Below are 17,830 nucleotides of genomic sequence, written 5' to 3'. Positions count from 1 at the left end.
TCTGCAAGTTAACACAGTCGAACCCAGAGCAAAACAAATTAATTTTATCATTCTACTCTATGCTAATGATAATAAACAAGCAAAACAAGTCGTTACATATGTATACATATACATTCTTCAAGTATATTGTAATTTGGGTATTGAGACATTTTAAACATTGTATTAAAATGTTGCTCAATACTTTAAACCATACATTGTTATACAATATACTAAATGCATTTTTATATTAATTGGTATATAAAAAATAACTATTATACAGTACAAAAAACGAAAATGACATCCAAATTAGAACTATTAACATGATACTAAATGCACCACGTGCATTTGTACCACACGTGTAGTACCACATGTGTATTCCATTTGCGTGTGTTCAGCCTAATTAAAATTACTTCTACTTCCCATTCATCCGGAAAATTCCTTAATTTTTATTTTATGTAACTGTTTTCAAATGTTGAACGTATCTAAGAACCAGAAAACAGAGGAAGTTTGTATGTGTGGGGTTTTCTAGTGTGACTAATAGATAGAAAAACGTAAGCTGCCATGAGAATCTAGGGCAATACACATGATTGTGTATTGGAGAACTTTCATGATAGCCGTCGCTTCATTTGGATTAAATATGGATAAAACCCATAAGGAAAACAAAGGGAAATGAAGCACCATCAAAGTGGAAACTGTGGTATTATCATTAAATTGTAGTGATATCTTAGAAGGCATGAATAGTATGAAACCGTCGTAAACAATGTTACACACACACACACATCTACTCTCATCTCTAAAACAAAATGCCCGACATGATGTTTTGCATCTGCAGCAAACTTGTGTTCACAACTTACCTAGAAGTCTGAATGTCTCCGCCGAGTCCAGATACATGTTGAAATATGCGGCAGGACAAGTCATTAATCCAAAAACGACGATACATCCGAGGTAAAAACACTGAGAGGACATTTTTGTTGTGCTAGCTCCGATACACAAGCCTCAAATACACCGACATGACCGAAGCTTATTGACATTTCTAGTAGTCAACTAATGGGCGGAGCAAATGCCGGGAACGGAACTCAAGATCCGGATTGGACGAAGGGTAACACAAAGTATTACATGCGTCGACCGTTGCACTTTTGATATATGCTGAGTTTCCTTTATAGCGTTTGGACCACAGCACATATGTCATAAATATTGTAGAAATGGACCAAGATTAAGTGCATTTATTTGTTGGGAGCAAAAGTAATTTCAGTACTAAAAGTAAAATTTAGCTTTTTTTTCGAATCAATTTAAAGCTATATATAATGAGCCAAGAAATACAACGCAAAATTTTATAAGGAATCTTGTCAAAGATGTCAAATATCACATAATTTATATAAAATATGAGAAACTGCTGTATTAAACCCAAGGACAGGCGTCTGCTTCTGGATTTGGAAAAAAACAACTCTACCTCTTCACATCGACAAATATAGTAAAATAGAGGTAGGCTAGAGTATTTTTTTTTAATTTTTGATTCAAAGATTTTCAAAATGTACATGCTATTAAAACATGATTAACATCAACATTCACACACGCACACATTCACACAAGTCAACGTTTTATCTATTATAATTTCTCATTTTACTCTCTTTTATACTTTCTTTCATGCTGAAGGGTAACAGACACATACACTTGACTTAATACAGTAAGATATGGGTTGGGAGTTGAGGGAGGAGGTGGTGGAAGGGGGGATAAGGGATCCGGACATGCTGATTATTGATTACTTGTTCCAAAGACGGATATCAAGACGTCTGTGATAAGACGGTAACCGATGAGACACCATAACATTATAATTCAATATTTTAGATCATTCCCTTCTATGATTTCAAAAAAAAAATCGTGAATAAATATTTTCATTAAAACCTCACTAACTTTCAGAAATGAGTTTAATTTTTAAAACGGGAATGAAAATCGGGATTTATGATTTTGTAGAATCGCAAAAATTAGCATTCCGTTGATTATACACTTATTACCACATTCTGAACAATCAAATTTAAAAAGATTAATGTTAAAGATGCTCCACCGCCGACAGAGCATAAATGATATTCATTATTTGAACAATAATTGGTGTTAAATCGTGTATATATATGTCTAACTAACACAAAAAAATAATATAAAATAATTCGTTTTGCATTTGGTGCATGCGCAATCAGTATTTCATTCCATATAGGATATAGTACCACGGAATTTTTTCGGGATGAAATTAATTATTTTTCATATTTTATACTTGAAAAAAAAATAGAAGCTCAAACTTTCCAATGGTGGTAATGGTGTAAAGTAAGTAACTTTTGTGACTGAAGAAAAATACAAAATCGTCTGCTCTTGTTTTTGATAGTGATAAAATAACATTTGTCGGCGGTGGAGCATCTTTAATTTTCATAACGCGGGTCGTCTTGTGTTTCCCGCCGTCGTACTAATCACCACTCGTTATATAATTAGTTGACTATCACTGCACCAGACGGCAAAACAGCGAAATGAATCTTCACTGACAACATAGATAACGCAAGGAATCTGGCATTTGATTGGTGTTGTAACCTCATCTTAGGTCATCGATATGAATCTTCTTATTAGGGCTTTTCACCATGTGGTCAAACAAAAAAGTTCGTTATGGGGTCAAAGTTCACGAATTTTTATTTATTTTTTTTTAGATTTTGCGAAATTTCTTTTTACATATCGATGCAGAATGTCATTCTGATGAATTTTATGTCGAAAATACTGCAGTCTCCTAAATCACGCACTTCATACACGCATCCATCATCGATACCCCAGGGGTTCCGATCACTTACGAGTCCTTGGGTGTTGAGATCGTAAGTGATCGGAACTCCTGGAATATCGAGGATGACACGCATCATACCTCATATATCGGAGGCCGTCTTTACATGACCTTGGCTAGTAGAAGTACGTTATTTTAAGAAAATATATTTCAAATTATGATTTTATCATGTCCATGATAATAAACTTTTTATTTTTTTTATATCAACTATAAAATAACGTTTTTGTGACATGTATTTTATAGAATATTTCATATCCACGCGGAGAAAACTACAGCTCTTAGTCAACTAGTCACTATCATTAAATTTTAAATTATGTAATTTTGACATTTTTAATAAAATTACGAAAAAGAACCCAGTTTGTTTCGAACATGAAATGATACCCGGTTTCATATTGATGTGCAATGTATTTACCCATGTGTGCAAGCATATTAAAAATCAGTCTGTCATATATATACTGTAGCAGTCGATGTCAATATGTAATATGACACACAAGAAAAGCAGGAAATTCAGGAAATCGTACGAAATCGTCTGTCAATACTTCAGCCGGATCTTGTAAAACCGGTCTGGTTTATATTTATATAATCCTGTTTTCAAAACAGAACAATCTATTCTAAAAAATCTATTTCTAAATATATGTCTGTCAAAGAACTTCATATATACTATGTAATTTCATAATGACCTGGCCAGCCCTAGCCTCATCTCCGTTACTCCCCTTGGGTTACTACCACTATCGTCATGTCCACCCCTGGGATATAATAACAAAACTGAAGGCAGTTCATGAGAAATCACAGGCTAGCTGAAACTTTCTAAGACGTTAACAGAGGACGACGCCCAACTTCAAAGCCATAAAGTCAGCTGCAATGTATCGGTTTTTGATTCTTTGGTGTATACCAAAGGACCAAATTAACTGTTCATCCATTGTCACAGACGAGAACTTCAGTTTTGCTATGACGACTGTATATATAGTAATCCCTAGAATATCGAAGATGATCAACCCTTAGATGAAGATAAGTTTAAAGTATAAAAATGCATAATTTGTTCACTTAAAATTGTCATTCTATTTATATATAAGTAAAGCCATTAAAAATAAGCCCAATTGTATTTGTTTAAGGCTCGCTAACTATGTGCTCTAACCATTGAACTTGAAATCACACCCTAGCTGTTAAATGTGTTAATCAATCAAACAAACAAACGTTACACAATAAACATTAATAAATATAGTTTACATTTTTGAAAAAGACTGTCACAGACAGCTGTTCAATTCGCCTAGCACTTCAACGGTGATCGCAGATTTATCAATTAATTTTCGCACTCGGTCATTATCTATTCTACCAGGACAGTATAACATGATATGGACCGAATGGAATGTCCTTATTTTTATATCATATTGTAGATATGTAGTTTTTTTAATGATAAATATTTAAAAGATTATATGTGCGTGTTGATTGCAAGAAGAACGATGAACATAGGACACCACCCTGACGAAATCAACATTTAGGCAATTAATTCCACAAGCGCAAATTAATATCGATTCTGTTTGTTTTTTCTTCTAAAAATGGAAACCCCGATCGAGTATATGACTATTAGTGGCCAGCGAGAATAGTGGAAAATCAGAGCATCTATATAAAGTAAAATATGCTGCTGATATCGACAGAAATAATACTGAAATTTAAAAAGGGAGATAACTCAGACCAGGTGATCCGTAAGAGATAGCTCTCTCTGTTCCACAGTTCTAGAAGAGGGTGATGGTTTTAAAGTACATATTAGTCGACAGATCGGTATATATGTTTTCAACCTGATGTCCACCATGTGAATTATACACATTGTTATTGTTCGATTTAAGTTAGACTATATTTCACAAGGACGTATACACTTTCCCCAATATTATAATAGAAGCACCGGTATTATTTGAAGTAAGTCTTAATACAATACAAATTGACTTTGGCTGTTTAACCTAAGTCGGTATTGTATTGATTCTGGCCGATTGCCCATTTATATCTGTATTTGGATAAGGTTATTCCAATTACGTTCAATACCTGTCAAGGTTTGTGCATATGTACTTTAAAGGTACATTGTAGCCCTTTTTTTCTCTCATTACGGTTAATCATTTTCTCGAATCATTCGCTGATTGTAATTTCATCCGCAACGTTTCACATGCATCATAAGTTCTTTTTTATTTGAGGTTAACTGATATATATGTAGAACACATGTACAGTACATGTATTTCAATCTTATCTGTAACAAGCATTTTCATTTGCTTAAAATATCGTTATCAGTCCAGGAAAAATGACTTTGATGGATACAACGGCGAAATGAAACATCGAGGTGGGCTGAAGTAGATATAACGACAATGATGCATAACCCATAGAATATCAAGGGTGGATTGGGGTGGATATAACGACAGTGATGTAACCTCTGGAATATCGAGGATGGGTCAGTGTGGATATAACGACAGTGATATTAAAACGTGGAATATCGAGGGTTGGTTGAGGTGTGGATATAACGACAGTGATGGTAACCCATGAAATATAGAGGTGGGGTCAGTGTGGATATAACGACAGTGATAGTAACCTGATATAATATCGACAGTGATAGTAACCCCTGGGAGGTGGGAGGGTGGATATAACGACAGTGATAGTAACCCCTAGAATATCGAGGGTGGGTCAGGGTGGATATAACGACAGTGATAGTAACCTCTGGAATATCTAGGAGGTTCCGAACAGTACCGAACTTAATTGTTGTAATTGTACAGTATAGAATTAGAATATCATAATGTATTTTTTATATATGTAACTTATTGTGGTAATATACACATTGAATACTATAAACCGTGTAACGCTATTTAAAGCTAAGAATTAATCGGGAACGTTCGGTACTTTCCGTCATGTAAACGAGATGGCCTTGACCTCCACTTATTGAGTAGCCAAACAAAATGACTAATCCCTATCCATAATACATGTGTATACAAGACACCCTGACACAAAACGTCAAAGCGGTTTAGAATCATAAATGGCACATTACCTATATTTTAATATTATCACAACGTATTTAACATTGAAAACTTACATTTTTTGCCGGCGGAAATTCTACATGTAGCGTATATAATATTTAAAGGAAACCTGTCTCATATACATATTTCTCGCGATCATTTAAAGAAATAATGTTATAGGAATTTCATGATCAGTGACCGCTACATGGTTACTACATTTCTTTAAATCATTTATTAAGTCAACAACATAAGGTTACCGCTAATTTACTCGATATTTACAATGTACCGTATTGTAAAATATAGCCTTCAGTTTTTGATCAACATCTCATTTTCTGTAATATAACTCAGTTTCGCCTTAGGATCATTTTTTAGAATTGACTTTATCCCGTTTTTCACTTGATTAATATTACTGGTGCCTAACACAGGACGTTTATTCTTCCGAAACGCAAGGACTAATGTATTCATGGAGTCATAGTAATACTCCATATAAATGTTGCCTTTAGATTCAAATGATCTCAACAGTAAAACCGGTATCTTAATAAAATTCAGTATTACAATTGATTGATTGTGATCTATATATAATTTTTTTTTCTCTTTGTTTCATTCCGAGTGCATTTGTACATTTCTGAGAAATTTCCGGCTATCTTTGGACAGAAACATACAATAACAATGTTTCTGCTTTGGATACATTTCCGGAGATTGTCGGATTTCTCCGAGATAATGCGATTGGAGTGAAACGAAGGGAAGTAACTCTAACATATCAGTTTATATAATTATGGACCCACCATAGTGCCCTAAGACCATTTTTAGACGTTTACTATGTAGAGTATGATCATACCGATTTCACACACACATTTGCAAACATTTGATATTTCAGTATGACCGTTTGTCGGTGGTTTTTCTCCCGGTACTCTGCCCTTTTCTCACCACCTAAACTTGGATACGTCATAACATTATTGAACATATTTTTTAGAGAGCCTCAATATCTAAACTGATATATCACTTATCTATATGGAACCATCTATAGATAACGAGGGGTCTTTAAATAGGATTGTACTTGTTTTAAAAAGCTATAAGGCGAGTATATACCCACGGTGCCACTTGGCTAACCTTCAATTGATGTTTAAAGTGTACGGTATTGAGTTGTATATCTTTTCTTCAATATTACTTTCTTTACTTGTGAATTACTCATCGTTATAACATACAGCTTATCTTAACGTTCTTAAGTAAAGGGGTATATTAAAGTTAGCTTTTGTTACCATCATACAGACGTTTTGTAAGGATAAAGTTTTCCTGTGATAGTCTACTTTTGTATGAATGTACAATGAATATGTAGAAATATACTTATATACCTGGAGTAGTTAGATCATAGGCGTTTGGCTCTATAGATATTTTCCTCTAGATATATGTAACACTATGTCACAGTATTGCATATATGTATAGAGAGAGAGAGGTGGGGATAAATATCCATAGAGCCAAACGCATGTGTTTAGATGACCTTTATTAGGACCAATAGATCTTGCACAAATTTTGTTTCTTATGAAAAGTAAGTAGAAACAGAATAAATATTGTACACGTACTGTTTTAAGTCTTCTTTCATATTTTAGTACTTACAGTATGTTGAGTATTGAAACTATCAAACGCATGGAAAATCATACAGATATTTCTGTGCCATATACGTATACTATCCGTCTTTAATTAAGCTAACATTACTTTTGAAGTGTATATATTATTCAGTCTATTTCAATCAGCGTTAAGTTGACAATACTGTCCTTGCGAGGCTTTTTAAACTGAAAACTATAACCAAGCGTTAAGCTGACAATGCTCTATGTTGTATGATATTATGTTCTGTATTCAAACGCTGCGTTAAGTTGACAATGCCGTATAGGGGTAGACCCGAGTTGTGTATTGATATAAGCTATTGATTTTCCCTGGGCCAAGGTCTATTGACTCTAGTAGGTTACTGATCAATGACTACGTGACAGTTTCTTTGGAATGTTTGGTGACAACGAGCAAAATAGGATGTGAAATTACCCGGAATATACATGTAAATAGGAGTTTGCTACTAAAATCGAGGTAAGGTACTATAAGCGACTAGGTATATACCGATAGCAGGTGCAATTGATGTACAGGTATTGTTCTAGACTATCTAGTAATGGAGCTGAATCCGGCGCGAATACAAGGTTTCATGTTTACGTATAGTACATGTATGTAAATCATGGTGTATTTTGAAATGTATTGTGAAATATATTTCTTCGCCCGTTTCGAATATGTATGTTAAATTAAATTGCTTTCAGCGACTGCAGGGTAGTTTATCAGACATTGTATATTCCTGTGACGTAAACATGTACACACACGTTCATACAGTGAATTATTTACGTATACACAACCGTTACTATGGAAACATTTTATGTATTTCCTTTTCTATGAGATAATTTCGTATTGTGATAATTTTGTCACCACCTGCCTGAACAATACTAGCGCTGTGTTTATTTTGTTGAGTTTAAACATTCAAGTAAAAATATATCAAGATAACGTGGCATATTTCTGGCTAAAAATAAATATATTTTTATCTAAATTTCGACATTTATTCATAATCCAGTCAACCTCAAAGCCTTATAAAATAGTAATTGGTTATAAAATGACTTTGCAATCCGATTGCTATTTACACCGTACGTACATATATACATTGTATACACACCGTATATACATGTACCTACACTGTCATGATTGCAGGTATACCATGTAGATTTATGTACAGGTACTAGTTTGTATGTCAAGATTTAAGGCTGTCAGACCTTGAAAAGACAAAAGCCATTGATCGTTGAGATTTCGTCACGTCGACATTGTTAGGAATATATTTGGCATTGAAAGGCCAGGTGATTTAAATATATATATATAACTATTTGACTCTCTTATAATGGATAATGCATGTATATCTAGGTCAAATTCTTTATTCAAATAACTGTCAGTTATTAAGATTATTGAAATATGTGGCAAGGTCATATGTATTCAATATAGGTATAGACCACTAAAAAGTAAATATATTCGAGTTAGTATTCAGCCATTCATTTGAAAAATGAAAATATTTAAGTAAAACTAATTTCATTCTATAAAAAATGAACTAGAGATTTGTTAAAGTGAAGTACCTCTTAGAACAATATAGGCCTAAAACCAAACTTGCATTCTGAAACCTTTTACATAAGCAATTACTTGTGCAAATGCACATGTCATAAGTCATACTTTTCCACAATGGCGACATCTCGGAGTAATTTCCGTGAATCTTCGGAAGTTTTATATTTCCGAAGATTACCGGAAATTTCTCCGAGGGGATCCGATTGACTTTTCAAGCGAAAGTAATGACGTCACATAACCTACGCACAAGGGGGTAACTCTGTAATATACAAAGACGGGAGATAACCCTGTTATAAAGGAAATAATAGGTAGTACATTTGTATAATATAAAGGGAAAAAATACTATTCGACATAAATGATGGCTCGATTTACACCGTGCCAAATTCCACGCTTTAGAAAGATCATACCGACATTACTAGCATCTTCAATGCCCCAGGGGTTACTATCACTGACGTTATACCGGTATCCGCCCCTGGACTATATACATATTGTATTAGTAAAACTGGAGACAGTTCAGGAAAAATACCTGACCAATTGCAGTTCTGCAAAAACTTAAAAGATTATTACAGGGAAAGTGACGTCTAACTTCAAAGCCACACAGTCAAACGTGGTGTATCGTTATTTGATTCTTTTCCTGTATATAAATGAACCAAATTATATGGTGTTCTGTTGCCTCCAGTTTTGCTATGACCAAGTACAGGGGTGGATAGAACGGAGACAGTAAAGTTTGGAGTATCGAGGATACATAACTAGTAGACCGAGACACAGGGATCTGAGAATTAGTTACAGATTACATAATCATGCCCCTAAGACCATTTTAGACGTTTTAGAGCTCTAGATAAAAATGATAAAAATCAATAGGCACTCTGATGGGTAATGATAATCTGTAACTAATTCTCAGATCCCTGTGGACCGAGAGCTGTTGATTCAGTTTCGTTAGCAAGTTTATAGAGCATTGTTTCATATCGTCTTCAAAAATTGTGTTGCATACATGAAAGTATATGTTGTATGTGTCTTTGAAAAACAAAACCAAACAGCGCTAAATTTAGCTTATGGATTGGGAATTATATAGAATAAGACAAGGAATAAAGCTCATATAGATTAACGCTGTAAGAACACGGGTTCTACGTACAAGTAATTCACACATGTAAATCTTAAAGAAACCGGGCGTCTGTGGCTGTAGGGATCATTAAAATCACTGAATGGCATATACATTTAATACACCATTGCTTCCAAACAAATTTCACTTGAGCTTCAATTATTTATTCAAAGAAAGATTAATGGTACACCCTTTTGTGTCTTTTCTATAGAACTGAGGACGATAAGCAATATGGTAGCACGTGATAATACAATCGGGTCAATTGCAAACTCTCGAGAAATTTCCGTATAATTTCCAGAGATTGGCGGAAATATCGATGTTTTATAAGTTAAAAAATATGACAATCGTAATCAGCCAGCGTACACGTATTTCATTTAGTTGAACGTTCTGGCTATTCTAACATGAAACGGGTTCGCTAAATGGTACAATAGATAGTGCACCCAATTTCTCCCAGGGTTCATTGCGCCCCTCATTCAAATGACCGCAATGAACTCTAGGAAAGATCGGTTATGACCATGCAATATCCAATATGTAAAGTGCGGTAGTATGACCATGCAATATCCAATATGGTGGAAAGTAACTATATAATCCTGCGTCAGAATATTTTTTTCCCGTCTACATATTATGCGAAAAGTCTAGCCTCAAAACTTGCAAAACAATCACGATTTACAAATTTTATTTCTGTAAAATGACAATAAGAAACAGTTAGAATAATTTGAATGGAACTTGCTGATACGTTCTATGTCCACATACGTGAACGGGGTGTTCAACATACATAATTGTAGGAGTAAACATATTTAAACAGATAGAATAATAATATGCTACTAATCTACATAATCTTGTAACTGCAATGATCACACATTAAATCTTTGAAATAGTTATCAAAATTTATTGATTGTTTTGCAGAAAGGAGTGACAACTAAGCAACAGAAAGGCCCTGCAGGATCATTGAGTGCAATATTCATCCGTAAAGAAGTTAACCTACTCTTGTTTCTCCACCATGGAAGATCCGCGCGTGAAGCTAGTGCTTGACAGGAACATCGAGTTCCTGAAGCGCCACCTGGTGGTGACAGTTATGATGGTGGACAGGCTCTATGAGGCTGGGATCATAAACGATTATACAAGACAGTCGCTAATCGTAAGTTACATGTGCCGTAATTGTCATACTCGCGAATCAAAAATTCGAAATCTTTTTACAATTTATTCAACACAAAATTTTTTGACTGTGCGAGTTTTCCAAATACTTACCGTACATTTGATTCAAATAAGAGCTGAAAATGATGCCAAAAACATTATATTTACATCTACAGTGCAGTGAAATGACTACATACATGTATGGTCAGACCATGAAGCCATCTTGTGGTCTACATTTTTTCATCTTTTTAACAGTGTTAAGTGATTTCTGTAGGTATGTTTCCATTTAAACATGCATTGTACAGTACATAACTGATAAGAAAGGATTTTACAGTGCATAAATTCTGTGGTGTAACTACTGCTTATAAAGCACCTTATATGCTTGTTTGTTTGTCTATTGCAATTATTTTCCATTTGCTGGAGACAAAATAACATGACGAAATGTTTGCCCAGTTATGGCACATATAACTTTAAAGTGCATATTATAATTGCCAATTGCCACTTCCTTTTATAGGGATATGATAACACCCCATTAAGGATCACGCTCTGGGATCTTTTACAATGGGGACCAAGATAACTATTATAAGGCGTTCCTAATTCCACGAGAAAAATAGTGAAATTAAAATACGTGATTTTAAGGCTTTTCTCGTGATGTGGGTGGAGATTTCTGAAGCTTCAAAACCCCTCTGGATCCGCTATTGCTTCATCAAGGATCTAGATGGCTTTATGTTCCTTGTGTACTTCATTTATATGTGACCTCCCATGTGTCTAGATGTTTTGGGAGGCTGCGGTATGATCGTGTTGTGTCTCCATGCAATAGTCGAAGTCTTGTCCTTTTTATAGTGATATCTTACTGACGCACACCCAATCTGGGTCCAATTGGCTTTACCGAATGAACACGACATTTCGTCACAGCATGGGAAGGTTTATTCTCAATACTCCAGGGCCAACTTTCACAACCGACAACATTAATAGTAACCCCCGGAATACTGAGAAATATAGATATTACGTATTTGCGTATTATAAAGTCATCTCCCCTTGAGAGTAGGTATTGATTGTTATATCATAATTTTCAGAGAAAACGACATGCATTGTGCTCATAAAATAATGACGTCACAATCGATACCTAGCCACAAGTGAGGTATATATGTAATATGCTAAGACGGAATAAGTAGTATTGTCTATCCTTGGTCTAAATCGCAACTCAGTATCAATAATGAATATAAAACCAGCAGCAATATGACCTTGACTCTTTTTCACTTTTGCAGGGTCAGTCTGATTACCTACAAGTTACTTCTTTAATGGCCATCCTGCGCACGAAAAGTCTGGTAACGTTTCGGAAGTTCATCTCTATCCTTCGACAGTGTAATGATGGATGGATAGCAGACTCCCTCCTCAATACGCCTATTCAGGAAGCGTGGGGAAAAGGAATCAGAAGAACTCATGGTAAAGAAACAAACATGCGGGCATATGTTGATCAGCCTGTTTCTTTGGACATTACCGGCTTGGCAGATGCCTATGTCTGCAAACGTGATGCTATTCCCAGTTTACCTAAGAGGCATGAGGTTGACCTTGTCGAAAAATACGCTTTAACAAAACCATACATCTCTGACACAGATCTGCTTCCTTATCGTTCCTATATTCCGTCTCTTCCGGCAAGAGTTTCCTCTCCTTATCTGACATCACAGATTGTCTCCTCTGAGTTCTACGCACCCTCTCGACAAACCGTTGTCTACCATGACCGGTATCCGTATGACGATCTCGCGAGGGTTCCCCGTCACGTGGAGGAGGTTCACAAAACACTTCAGGCGAAACGCGTCGGGGCAACAAAGGCCCTTGCCGACTTGAAGCGAGAAGAACTTGAAATGAAGAGCGCGCTGGAGAACAACGTCCGAGATCAAGCCAAACTCTACCACAACGCGCGGTTGTTGACTGATCTGGATGATCGCCTTCACCAAATCGAGGCTGACGCTACTCGACTGAAGCTTGATCCTATTACAAACACAAAAATCAGCTACAAAGTCGAACCTGTCATCTCGAACGTGTCGACACCCTGGGCTTACAAAACTTATCGGTACTAAAGACTTCTGCCAACATGTTCTTACAGCTTTAAGACTAACGACATTCTGTGTCTTTACTTGATGGTGGTCAAACGCATTGACTCCAATTTCAGCCATTTGTCATGTTATGAAACAAGTGATGTTCCCGGAACTTTTCCATATGAAAGAGGACATTTTTATTCGAGTTTCTGGAAAATAAAAGTTTCTGAAAATATGGAATTTGCATATATTCAATAAGTTGAATTAAATGAGAACAATTCACCAAAATCTACACCCACGGTACCATATCATTGTTCAACAGTGAAGTACTGAGTATGATCAAGTTCTTTCGAAATTGGAACATTATTCATCCAAATGGTCACAATTTTGTAGTTATTTTGAATGGTAAGATATTAACCTCGAAATTCAATTTTTCGTGCAGCATGCACCATATCCTCCTGGGAGCTCAAGGAAATATATCTATTTGTTATATTTCTTGAATTGTGGTCAATGGGTTATCCACATCTTGTAGAGACATGTAGCCTTAATTGTTTCATTATTAAATTTTAATTATGCCAATCGATATGCGATGTCTGAGGCGAATTACGCCACTTAGTTGTATAAATAGCCATATACATGTACCTAAAGAGTAGGTGTTTAGAGATTTATAGGATTTATGATATATATGTATGTACTTATGTACTCCTATCTCTTTTACAATCAATTTATATAGCTATTTCATGACCTTGACCTTTGATCTTTGGCAGGCGTGGACGTTATATTTTTTTTACCATGACCTATTGAAATGAGATACTCTCAAATACTATTTTTTATAATTTATTTTGTATTTTCAAATATTATGTATAAGACATGTAGACGTAACAGTGCTATAACTTTATCTCACTTCTTTATTTAGATCGTAAAATCGTCATAGACAATTGTAAGAATTACTTCTGGTGGTGGTTGAATTTTTACCCAAGGTTCAATATGGTTTGTTAAAGGACGCTTGATTAAAAAAACAAAAATGGCCTAAGAAATACAACTTGTATAATGACACAATTTCTATGAGATAAAATAAATCACTGCCAAAGTAATTTTACAGTGTCTGATGATTTTGAAATTCTTAGTAGCCTTTGGAAATAATAGATCTAAATATTGTGTTTATTATTATGTAAATTGAATTTTGTATTTTATCTGAAAGGCTCTGCTTTTACATTTTGTAGTCCACGCAAAAATGGTAACGAGTTATGTATTTCTGTAGAGCAGAATGCTTACTTATGAAAAATACTGAGTCTTTGATGATTATAGTTCATCTCTTTTTTTGTCATTCGGTAAATCTCGGCCGTTTCCGGTACCCTACAAATTAGACTCGGGGTTCCGGAATCGGCCGAGGTTTGTCGAATGCTCCTTTCGTGTCATATTCAAGGTATATATTGTTGCTTTATCCGTCCGTTATAAGCTTTGATTTAGTTATTGTTTACCACCATCAACAATTTAACCGACATATTATGATATATTATATTCCTTAACGTGATTATTATTAGAATGGAAACTTTATATTTTGCACATGATATCTACAAATACAATCTTGTCATTGTGTCGTGTAAAATTTTATCTTATTAAACTAACAACGCATTTTCTTGTATTTCGAAATCAAACATATACTTACTTACAACGTCTCCAATGTCTGTTAGGAACAAAATTGCATCTTTACTTTATGTAGTTTTCTTTACACAATTACATGTAGGACACACTTAGGTAGAGCACTCTTAGAAATGCTTTTTACAAATATTTGACTATATAGAAAATATCTGAATCTACCTCAATATTTTCATATGAAAGCGCGTTTAAACCAAAAACATAATTAAAATGCTCGTATTGTAAGTAACCTAACAAAATTCTGAAAATCAATTCATTTATAGTTAGTAGTGGTTTTACAAAATTGTTTAAAAGCGTAGCAAAACCACAAAGAACATTTTCCATTTAACTTTAAATGATGATATTTACTACGGCAACCATGATACATGTTATCGCTGTCAAGGAAAATGAACTATTTTCTATACAGTAGAATTTGAACATCAAAGTTATTCGAAATACTCAAAGTAATTATCATTAAAACATCAACTGAAGAATAACAACTTAAAAAATACAAATATGTTATTGCAATGCAGAATTTTCATAATAATAAAGTACACAAAAAGGCACAAATACATTACGGATTTAATTATATATATAATTTTACAAATAGAAGTCGCTCATTTTGTTAAAAACAATAAAATAAAGATCTATTATCATTGACATTGATGAAGTCTGTAACTTTAATCACACGTATATTAAATAATATTGTCAAAATCAATATAATATTAAATACAATATTTTAAATGATGTTATGTCAAATTTCAACAGAAAAAAATCTAGAGCGTTTTGTGATGTCCCTTTGGTGTCCTTTACAGACTGTTTTTACTGTACTACACGTCTGGAACGGTTGATGAAAGTGAAATAATAAATATATTTACGAATAGACGCAATGCCGTCAGCGTATGTAGTGCTGAGGTGACAACACGGCGTGATCATATGCATTTATATTATTTCATCATTTTCGACTATGACAGAGCTAATAACATTACATTGCATTTGTTACTGTTTCTTCTAAACAGCACATTTTGTTATATATTTTTTCTTGTATAAATAAATATTTCCCTCTTATTTAAATTTGTTAATATTGTGTTTTTGTACTTCCGTCGGATTTTTGCATCAAGATATGTTGTTAGTCAAGTGCCAAAAGTGTCGAAAACATCATATCTTACTAATTCAGATAGAGTTTGATTTTCACATGATATATTATCCATTTTCAACGCATTCTCGATACTCCAGGGGTTATTATCACTCACGCTATATCCATCCCTGGACTATGTCATTGCGAGAAAAATACTGACCAATCACATGCCTACAAAGTCTTATTTTGAAGATCATGTAGAGAGCGACAACCAACTGCAAAGCCATACAATCAACCAAAATGTACCGTCTTTCCATTCTTTTGGTTTTCATCAAAGAACTTTATGACATATAATAATAATAATAAAAAAAAACTTTATTTCACGAGGGTTACATATTTAGTACAGTACTAATCTTACATATGGCCCTCACAACAATACGACGAAAACAAGAACAAACATGTAATACATTCATATTGACAGGAATAAACATTATTATATTGTAAACTTTTAGTCAATTTTTTTTTCACTCAAATTCACATTTATTCAAACACAGATTTTGTTTCGAAACAAATAAACTTTTGTTGATTAATACCAAACATACCCGGTATTTCAATTGCATTGGGGTGGATGTAACGAGAGTAGTATTATCCCATGAAGTATTGAGGATAAATCAAGGAAGGGTTTTTAAGTTACTCCTTAACTTCTATGATGTTTTAATATGTAGGATATTAAGGGAAGCGATTTTTCTGAAGTAAGGAATATTGATGAGACTAGGCTCAGTTACTCGAACATGTCTTAACTGAAGTTTCCCCCATAACTTAGACACGTTTTCTTTTAAGAATTTTAAGTAAATGGGTTTCCTCAAGTTAAAGATGCTCCACCGCCGACGAATGGTATTTTTGTATAAAAGACAGGGGCAGACGAAATAGTATATTTCTTTATTTACAAAAGTTACTTACTTAACATCATTACCACCATTTAAAAATCTTAGCTTTCTATTTGAATTCAAGATAGAAATATCAAAAAACAATTAATTGCATCCCGAAAAAAATTCATGGCACTATGTCGTACATGTATATTGAATTAAGTACTGATTGTACATGCACCAAAAGCACAATAAATCATTGAATATGCAATGTTTGTGTTACTAAGACACGCTTATACATCATAGTCGTTATTGTTCAAATGCTGGGTATCGTCTATGCGCTGAAGATGGTGGAGAATCTTCACACTTACACTGGGATCTGAGGCGAGTAACCTGGTCGGAGTCAGGCATTTTCGGTCAGTCTTTATCCAAAGATAAAAAAAAAATGAATTAAATCAATATAATTGATTATAGAATATAAGAAACCAAAATACACATTGCTCTGTAAGGAGTCTGCGATATAACAATAACTTTAAATCGACATCTTCACTTGCCAAGGCATCTGATTATGTTCATCCTCGATACTCCAGGGGTTACTATCAATGACGTTATATCCATATCCGGACTATCTCATAGTAATACTGAAGGTTTATATATATATTTTTTTTCATCTTCGTCCACGTATAGACGAAGACATTTATATACACTTTTTATTCAAGAATAAATTCAATTATACAGTATCTAAAATCTTCATGATCATGCGGACATGACCATAGTAGAATGCAACTGGACTTGGCTTAGTTTGTTTAAAGATGCTCCACCGGTGACAAATGGTATTTTTTCACTATCAAAAACAGGGGCAGACGATTTAGTATTTTTCTTCAGTTACAAAAGTTACTTACTTTACACCATTACCACCATTGAAAAGTTTGAACTTCTAATTTTTCTTCAAGTTTATATCCTATATGGAATGAAGTACTGATTGCGCATGCACCAAAGGCGAAATAAATTATTTTTATATTATTTGTTGTGTTAATTAGACATATATATACACGAGTCA

At 34.2% G+C, this 17,830-nt stretch overlaps 2 protein-coding genes across 2 annotated transcripts in view; one reads left to right on the top strand and one right to left on the bottom strand.

Moving 5' to 3' along the window:
• Positions 1-1,009, bottom strand: part of LOC138307806 (tyrosine-protein kinase RYK-like) — a 69,101-nt gene extending 68,092 nt beyond the window's left edge. The window contains exon 1 of the mRNA XM_069248697.1: positions 834-1,009. Within this exon, the coding sequence (XP_069104798.1) occupies positions 834-945 (112 nt within the window). The 5' untranslated portion in view covers positions 946-1,009. The remainder of the gene's footprint in view (positions 1-833) is intronic.
• A 6,698-nt stretch (positions 1,010-7,707) lies between these two features.
• Positions 7,708-15,894, top strand: LOC138307229 (uncharacterized). Its single transcript, XM_069247867.1, has 3 exons — positions 7,708-7,857; positions 10,922-11,153; positions 12,418-15,894. The coding sequence occupies exons 2-3, from the start codon at positions 11,016-11,018 to the stop codon at positions 13,228-13,230; spliced, it is 951 nt and encodes a 316-aa protein (XP_069103968.1). The 5' UTR covers positions 7,708-7,857; positions 10,922-11,015; the 3' UTR covers positions 13,231-15,894.
• The last annotated feature ends 1,936 nt before the right edge of the window (positions 15,895-17,830 follow it).

This window comes from Argopecten irradians, chromosome 14 (genome assembly GCF_041381155.1).
Source record: "Argopecten irradians isolate NY chromosome 14, Ai_NY, whole genome shotgun sequence".
Taxonomy (NCBI): Eukaryota; Metazoa; Mollusca; class Bivalvia; order Pectinida; family Pectinidae; genus Argopecten; species Argopecten irradians.
Note: the sequence above shows the minus strand (reverse complement) of the source record. Positions and strands in the feature narration are given on the sequence as shown.

Excerpts from the sequence above, each read along its gene's own strand:
- LOC138307229 (XM_069247867.1), top strand. The coding sequence starts at position 11,016 with ATGGAAGATCCGCGCGTGAAGCTAGTGCTTGACAGGAACATCGAGTTC. Across the intron at positions 11,154-12,417 it reads ATACAAGACAGTCGCTAATC|GGTCAGTCTGATTACCTACA; the intron begins GTAAGTTACATG and ends TCACTTTTGCAG.